Raw genomic sequence first — 9299 nt, forward strand, 5'->3', positions numbered from 1 at the left:
TGCTAAATAGGGCCCCTAGTCTTTTCAATAATGTACCTGAAAACCAGGACTAGTTTAACCCACTCCTCCTGTGTTGCATCACGAAGGAAGGCAAAAACTTTGAGGAAAATATAATTTAAAAGATGATACCATTGTTAAAAGATCCTAACATGAAAGTTCTTGCTTATTAAGACCGTGTAGATACTTAAAGAATATAATAAATACAAATGTGTATCTATCACTGCTGTGTCCTGTTTTAAATGTCCCATTTAGATAAATGCATTTTTTTGTCTTTGTAGATTATTCATTATACTCTTCCAAGTGTCGAGTAACACCACTCCATTGCCTGGGTGAGATAACAGGCATGTACAGTACATAGAGATATGTGACAAAAAAAATGTGAAACATCTGCTATCTGTAACACACACTTTTCTGTTAATGGGCTGCTCCACGTGACTGAATAATGTGTTATGCCCAGATAAGAAGCTGTTCTTTCAGTCACAGCGGGCAGGCCAGCAGGTGGCTGAGGCCCATAGGTCTTCCTTTGGCAGGTCCCCCCGTCTTAAAGAATTCACCAGTTTTTTGTCTTTAGCCTGTGCTGGAGTAGGAACTTCACTGCAGATTTCCATCCCCAAAATTCCAGAAACAGTGCAGCTCTGACGAATGATAACCTAATCCCCCAGACAGTGTTGTGGCAGGAGTTTCTAATTCTTTGTCCAATCCCTGAATGTTGTGGCACAGAAATATTTCTGTTTAAAAAAGTCTTTCATTAGAATAATAAACTTGAGGTGACAGAGAGAGTTCTGTATAGAGAGTGTTAGGTGCTACATTGTTTTCTCTATGTAGGATCAAAATAAGACAAAAACATATGCTGCAATTGTAAAACTGAAGTAGGACGGCATGAACAAAACCAGGTGACCTCTCTGGAAATGCAAAAAGTAAAGTTAGTATTTGAACAAGGTCACCTTTTAGTGTCCAGTCTGTTTTTTTATTCACTGAACACCATGAGTTGCCATTGAGATATGTGACGAGATTAATGAGGCGCTATATAAAATAAAGACTGATTGATTTAAGTTTTTTTGTTTTTTAACACAATATTCCATCATTAATTGTAAATGTATTACACATACAAACGTTCAATCATAAAAAATAAAAACTTTTTGTAGGCTGCACGGATAATCAGTAGCTGATGTTGATTTAAAAAGAGAGTTGCGATGTTTCTTAAGAAAATATACAAAGTCCTTTTCTTCAATTAATAATAGGGTTATTATAACCCACCCAGCCCAAGTCAGAATTTCAAAGGGTCCTTTGAAACAGCTCTATTGGATTTGCCACAAATGTCTTTATTTCTGAAACCATTATGCCGATTTAAGTGAAACTTTGCATACATAGCCTTGGCAAGGTTGCCTATCAAGTTTGTGCAAAGAACTCGCTATACCTGCCAGGAACCAATCAAATTTCAGCTAAAAGTTCAACAAAGTGCACATATTTGCACGTATTGCCTTGCTAAAGCTAAAATGCAAAGCCTGTTTAGAACCCCTTTGAGGGTTTAGACAGTGTCATAGTTACTATAGAATGCAGAAATGAACCCATATATGCTCTATTCACCGTGACCTTTGACCTGTCCTTAAGGTCAAATGCGAAACTAGCTTGTAACTCTTTACAGAGTACAGATAGGGTAATAGTTACTATAAAACACATATAGGAACCCATAACAGTTTAAATATTGGCCCTATGTCTTGTTCTAGTAATTTACAATAGCTTACCTGCACTATCTATTATTATCGATATCCTGTCAGTAGCAGTCGATATGAATAGATAACCATTGGCTATCGGTATCGGCCAAGAAAATCTTTAACGGTGTACCCCTATTTTTCTTTAATTTGTTTCAGCATTTTCATTATGTACCTCCTCAATAGGACGGTTGAGGTGAATTTGGTAGTTCCTAATTCATTTTTGTCCTACTTGCTGGGAGTTAACTGTATATTTAAATATTGTTACAAAGTTTTTTTTTTACTGTACCAGATTTCTTTCTGTTGCATGCTTCTGTTTGTGTTACGTGTGAGAGAGAGAGTGTTACAACTTGATGTTTCAATTTGATGGAAAAGAAAGGAAAACACCTAAGCTTGAGGCTCTCATATTAATATAAACGGGAGTCCAAATATATAATTCCCCCTGTAGTATGGAACTGAACCAGGAATACAATATTGCCCATGCCAACACAAGTGAATGTAGAAAAAAAAAAACATAGATTGGGTGGCTGCGGTAGGCATAAAACATGATAAGTCTAGTCTTATAATTAGGCTTGCTACTTTTTGATTGTAAAGCTCGTTAAACATCGAATTCCCAAAGAGTTGACTGAAATAAATTGACATACGGTAAACGTCGGTAAAATCATTCGCTATTTTTTATTTTCTTATCAAAAATGATAATTTAGAAAGCATCTCTAGTTTGTGTCATTTTTAATTTGCTATCTGTCTCGTCTCTTTTCCGCTCTGTATGGCTAGGGGTCGCTGTCAGTCATCTCAATGGTCCCTTTAGTAGTCTGCTTTAGTTTCACTGTCTGCCATTTCATCCTGTTCTGACAGATCTCGTTGACTGATAGTAGTGCTAGAATGCTGTCATTCGTTTAAATGACTGTCAATCATCAAGACTTGCACTGACTTTGCACTTTAATTTGCCAGCTACAGCGCCTGTGATTCTAAGAGCCTACTTTGAAATAATCGGGTTAAGGTGTAGGTAGGCTTCTGCTATAGGTATATACGGTGACAGTTACTAGTTTGATTTGAAAATGGGGCGCAAGCGTAAAACACTTAATGAGTATTGCGCATAATACCCTGACCGACGGTTGAAGTCTGCGCGTCGGGACGAAGCGGGCCTGTCTGCCTTGCCTTCCAGTGGGTTCAGCTGTGCTAAGGCAGGAGAGGGGAGGAGCTCAGACTCTGAATAATAAGTGCAACTTAGTTCTGTTCAACTGTCTAATGTTTGTTCTGTAATTATTATTGTGCTTTTCAGATGCATGTCTTTTTTTTTTTTTTTTAACGCATGAGTAATTTTTTTAAAGCATAATATTATCTACTTGAATTGAAAAACAAATATAGAAAAATTCTTTCTAAAATAAACTTCGATATTAATTATCGATTACGCAAAAAAATGGTAGCTAGCCTACTTACATTGTAAAAATACATGTTGGTAATGCTTTATTTTGAGTGGCATAAATAAGTATTTAATATGCAATTAACCATTTGTTGAAGTTTAGTTACATGTTAATAAACAGTCAATAGATATGCCACAAATGTGTGTATCTGTGGTTAATTGCTTATTAATTAAATACTTCTTTATGAGACTCAAAATAAAGCGTTACTTAAGTTTTTGGTTTATTTGTAAAGTAAACAACGTATTTTAGTACCTGTAAAATATTGCACTTTTGTTAGTTTAATCAAATGTTTACTGGTGTAAATTAGGTCTTTGTCGGAAGGGGTACTATCGAAATGTACGTATTTTGATAGTACCCTGGTCGACAAAGATCCAGTATATCAAAGTGTACTCTGGTTTAGACAAAGCTATCATTTGGTACCTCGATACCAACAAATTTATCCTGCTTTTTAAATTTCTTGAGAAATAGCCACTGCAGCAAACTGCTTCTTTCTGCTCAGATATGACATGTGCATTACAGCTCCCAACGTGGCCAATAGGGTGAGAAAGGGGAGGGAGATTGGCAGAATATGTGACCGTAGACAAGATACTATACGGTACATTGTGATGTATTCACCTGTTGAAATGACGCCCAAAACAATTGACAAAGCATGAACAAGAGCATTATTGAAGATCAATGTTTTTAATAACAGGAGGAGTTGCAAAAAACAATTCAAGATCATTACCCCCAACATTTACTCCAGCCACGTCATCACCAGGTTGCACGTTAGTTATCCATAAATCATCTAAAGGTATTTCAACAAGTAAAACAATCTGATTTTGCGTGCAGGTCTTGCAATGGTACGTCCGCTACCGTATGTAGATCTGACAAATGTCGTAACAAAGGGATGTTTTAAACGACTCACACATGAAACAAAAAATTGAAACCAGGGCACATATATACCATGCTCAGGTCCAAACAATAGCTTAGTCTAAACCAGGGCACATATATAACATGCTCGAGTCAAACAATAGCTTAGTCTAAACCAGGGTAAATTTCGATATACTCCTGTTGACAACGACCCAACCTGCTTTCCTGACTGCCTTTCCAGATTCACATCATTTCGATAACATCTTTCTTGTAGACATTGAGAACCTGGATTTTGCCTTCACTTTATAGTATTAGAACCTGAAGAAACAGTCTGAATTGTCAAATGTACTGAATTTTGTCTCCAATCTTTGTTGCAGTGTAGCCAGCATGGCAGAGATTGAGAGCTTGGTGGAACGCCTTGAAATGGCTGTAGTGCGACTTGAGACCGTGTCTTCTAAATTCCATGGCTCAGCACTGCCAGGTGGTGATATAGTGAATGGGGTTGATGGAGGTACAGTATACAGTAAATGTGTTTGTTCTGTTTGGCATGTTGCTTGCTTTGGCATTGTTTGGTTTGGCCATGCTTTTAAGCCTATTGCTGCGGTGACCCTGAGCCCTGATTTATTAAGCATTTCCTATGTACAGGTAAGTGGAAGTAATTCTGCCACAACATCTTTGACACCTTGACCTCTGACCTGGATTATAGATGCCACATTGGAATCATGTGGCTTTTTGGTATGTGATAGTGACAAAATGCTTTGAGATACTGGGGTCTGTACTATTGATCTTAACTGTGATGAATAGATATACTGCCACTGTTTAGATATTTAAAATATGGTGTTTTGTATTGTATTGTCTTCTTTACTAATTGTAACAATAGTATATGTACAATATTATAAACATGAAAGCACATTCAGTATTGGACTTAACTTACAGTATGGATAACTTGAAAAATATTCCGGTGTGTGTGTGTGTGTATGTGTATATATATATATATATATATATATATATATATATATATATATATATATATTTTCATATGAGCTTAACATGCAGCCTACAGCACTCAGTATTCCCAGGTGGTCTCCCATCCAATTACTAACCAAGCCCAACATTGCTTTGCTTAAGCATTGCATGGTAAATTCGATTTGAAGAGCTTTTTGCCATGAGAGACGTTGCCCAGGGGTCACTATGAGGAAGTAGCTCTTCTTGACCGCCAAATATTCTGGTTATGATTACAAATACAGTTTGAAGTGTAACATCCCTTAGTAGAAAATTATTTGCTTTTCTGGACTTACAGTAAATGATATCTAATGAAGTATACCATCAATGCAATGATTTGTAAGTTTGCCCAAGAATTTAGTAATACATTAATTGCAAATAAGTACGTTAAGATAATGTTATTTGCGACACAAACCTACAAAACTAGGGACATTTGGATAAAGTTTTTTACAATCGCAATTACATTAAAAAAACAAACAAACAAACAAACAAAAAAAACTGATTTCGTAATCGTAATTATTTGTAATCTGGATAAATGTAATCCAGCAGTGACAGTCACTGAAAAACCAGATCACAAAATATAGGACATTTATCCAGATTACAAGTTTTGAAACTGGTCCTGGATGATTTAGGAACAATATTTTGAAACACAAACACACAGTCACACACGCACACACACAGGCATGCACACACACACATACAGACAGACACGTACACGCACGCAGACACACACACTATGGACCTCATTTAATACCCTTATGAAAACAAATTAAATGTAGCTGTAACGTGCACATTAAGTAGTGATCCTAAAGTACACCGTAAATCTGAATTTACTGTTCCATGATGGCCTCTCATGTATTTCTCGGAACTTAATTTCCCATCATCCTCCTGCTGTGGATGATGGGAAATGTAGTTTGAGTGGTCCATGCAGGTCCATGTGTACACACACCTTACTTAAACAGTTGTAGCAACACATGGGAACATGTAACATAATAAAATAAAAAGGTCCTTATATGTCCTTTTTAAATGCCCAATTCATAGAAAGTTAAATGTCACCAGTTATTATATCCTCATAATTATAAGACATAACAAGCTATGCCTAGATTCATTATTGAAACAAACAAACAAACAAAAAAAAACTTAAATTGAAATTAAATTGATGGTTGAATTGAACATAAATACAAAACCTGAGGGAGGAATTATAGAGAAGATATAATATCAATATCAAGCTATGTAACTGTCAATTTATTCTCCAGTGTTTTTTGATCGTTTATAAAGTGACATTCTGTTGAGCACATTTTAAAAGCCCTGTCTGTTCACAGATCTGGCTCCATGTGTGGACGCCTATGATGTGATGCTGAGTGCTGCTTTGGCTGAGTATCTAAAGAACAGCAAGGCTATCGGTGAAGATGTGGAGAAACATGTGAGTACTATGAAAAAAAATGTAGTGTTAGTTTCCTCCGTGGCAGAGGGTTATAGTTATCACTGCACTGTAGTCGGGACTTCGCCACCTTAAGTTTAAACTTAAGGAAAATTATATTAGGATCGAGAGTTCCTTATAGTTGAGCAGAGCAAATACCACAAATGAGGCAGGAAGGACATCCCAAAAAATACAAGCCACAAGGTTTATTATAATTCAGCCATCAAAGGTATAAAATAATCCAGCTAGGAACTAGAAAGGAGTGAAGTACAAGTACTCTTACTACAAAAAGAAAATAAATACAAATGCAAACAGTCCTCCTTATCCAGGTCGCCCTCTTGTCACATCGTACACAGATGTTTTCCAATTTATGGTTCGGAATAGGAAGGCCAGGCACAGGACAGCTATACGATAAAACACAATAGGGAGAGTAGGGCAGTGGAGCGCTAGGAAGGGACAGACAGTGTACATCGAGTTCTTCAATATTAAAACACACAATAGCAGTGTTAACGATGGCTACACTAAAAATACTATTAAAAAAAAATAAAGCTAGTCAAGCACTTTGGCAAGGGAGTGGCGGGATCAATCCAAGCCAACTCCCTCTGGCAACATCATATAGCCTGTCTGCAGCACTGGAATCCCGGATCAGCCCATCGTATCATCCGCCTCGGCTCTGCAGACGCTCCACTGCCAATCACGTGCTCTCTACAGCTAAAAGTAGATAGACGAAATAAAGCTGCCACTGTTTGCCGTAGCTCCCTGGTCTGTGTTCACTGTGTTCGCTGCCCTCTGATCTCCGTTCCAGTGGCTGTTCCTCTCAGAGTCTTCCCCTGTTGTCTCTGAAAATCAAGCCTTTTAAACTAAAATGCCAATAGGCGATCATTAGGCCCAGTAAGAGAGAGGCTCCATGAGAAAAACAGGATGTTCTTGCTTAATAAAATAATGACTTGGATCACAATATTACGGAGTTTGGTGATAAAATGAGTGATCAGGAGATGATTTATCAATATGCCCGACTATGAAGAGGTATGTGATAAATACAGTAAACAAGGGTTGGGGTGGGACTGGAGATGCATTACTGAGTGTCCTGTTGATTTGCAGTGCCTTTTAAACCTGTTTTACTTTGAATAAAATTACTTTTAAACAGCGCGTGTAAAATAAATCACGCGTGTGAAAATAAATTGGACCTAACGCACCTGAAAATTGCTGAATAAATGGACTGCTAAGGGTTAAGGGCTACATTTCATATATTATGCTGAATAATTCCTTCTTTTAAAGAGCATTGTACAGTGCCCTGTCATATTTAATAGTGGTATCATCTGAAATACTCACAATGCCTCCACACTTGTGGTATTAATATCAGCTGTCTGCATTGTGGAGCTCAGAAGGAGTAAACACTATGCCTCGGGGGTGTGTGATGTATCACCTTTTACACAAGGTTGCGTAATTGGGCATTCTGACTGTTGGCAAAGTGAGACTTTAGAATGGTTGTGTGCACAAAATTATGGTGACATGTCGTCGGGGGTCTGCTGCACAACATCAGCCTGACCGCCCATCAGCAGTCATAAACTTCCCCCTCGACGAAGCCTTGCGAACATCGCCAGCTCTGGAAACATAAGCCAGTATACAGCACAGCGGGTTTGGCATAAGCTGGGCTACAACAGGGTGAATGGCCCAATGGAAACCCCTGCTCATCCATGCAGATGTCCAGTGCAGAAAGCACTAGGCCCGGCAGATGATAGACAGAGCTCTACAGTTTTGGAAGACCATCCTAATCTCAGATGAGTCTCACTTCCAGCAATTCAGTTGAAATGGTCGCATTTGGGTAGCAGGGCTGGAGTGGAATTGCAGAACGATTGCTTAACAGCAGCAGTAAACATGTTGGCTGCATCGTCACGGTCGGATGCCATCTCATACCATTGTTCCACAAAGGGAGTTTTGCAGTTTACGTTGCACCATCTGCAAGAAGACGATGTCACATGCCATATGGCCAGACTCGCCACTACCTGGAAGAGACAAGAAAGGCTGCAGCTTTTTCCATGGATTCCTTAGAGTCCCGATATGAACCGTATCGAACATCTGGGAACACCTTGACAGACAATTGTGGAAAACTCAACCACTACCTGCCAGTGAGAATGTACTGTCGTCAAAACTTATTGAATCTCATTAATTTAATTCCTGCATGGGTTCAGCCCCTGCATGATGCAAAAGGCTGAGCTACCAGATACTAAAAGAATAATGCACGACAGGCCATGTGCTGTGCTAGGATAACATCACGCCTTGGGTTGCTGGGCACGAGGCCTCAGTGATGTTATCCCAGCACAGCACACAACCTGAAGTGCGTTATTCCTGTTATACAATGGCTCACACTGTAAAAAAAAAATAGCAAATAAGACTAATTTCATGTTTTCTAAAAGTGATTTTAATTAGACATGTGTGAAAATAACATTCTGCCTCATAAAATAGTTCCTGTTCACCATTTACAACTGTAGTAAAGTTTTAATTATGACATTCTAATAGATATATTAAAGTGTTATTTTTGTTTTAAAGTGAATTAATAACAGTAGGTCAAGTTCTTCAAGTTTTTTTTTTTTAATTTATTTATGCTGTGAACACATTGTTGGCAGAGTTGAACACTGCATTTGACAGTATATTAAGAGTCAAAATCATTAAATTCCGTTGTTATTGTACATGCAACAGCGACCAGTGATATTTACTGTAGGCACACACTTGCATCTGGTGTAAACTGTTAAACCAGGACATGGGGCAGCAACACCAATAACAGTTCAGACTAGTGGTAACAGTAAGGCTGTTTTAGGGGTATGTAACTGTTAATTTGTGGAGATTGTCAGGTTTTACGTGGACAGCAACTGCAGAGTCGTCCGACAAAAG

General features: G+C 38.1%; 1 protein-coding gene across 2 annotated transcripts in view; it reads left to right on the forward strand.

Annotated features, from left to right (window-relative positions):
- The window catches only part of LOC121313345 (adenylyl cyclase-associated protein 2-like), a 68728-nt gene that overhangs the window by 9372 nt on the left and 50057 nt on the right, over nt 1-9299 (forward strand). For both annotated transcript variants that reach the window (XM_041245762.1, XM_041245761.1), the window contains exons 2-3: nt 4363-4496; nt 6310-6410. In XM_041245762.1, the coding sequence (XP_041101696.1) occupies nt 4373-4496; nt 6310-6410 (225 nt within the window). In that variant the 5' untranslated portion in view covers nt 4363-4372. The remainder of the gene's footprint in view (nt 1-4362; nt 4497-6309; nt 6411-9299) is intronic.

The sequence above is a fragment of the Polyodon spathula genome, chromosome 3, assembly GCF_017654505.1.
Source record: "Polyodon spathula isolate WHYD16114869_AA chromosome 3, ASM1765450v1, whole genome shotgun sequence".
NCBI lineage: Eukaryota > Metazoa > Chordata > Actinopteri > Acipenseriformes > Polyodontidae > Polyodon > Polyodon spathula.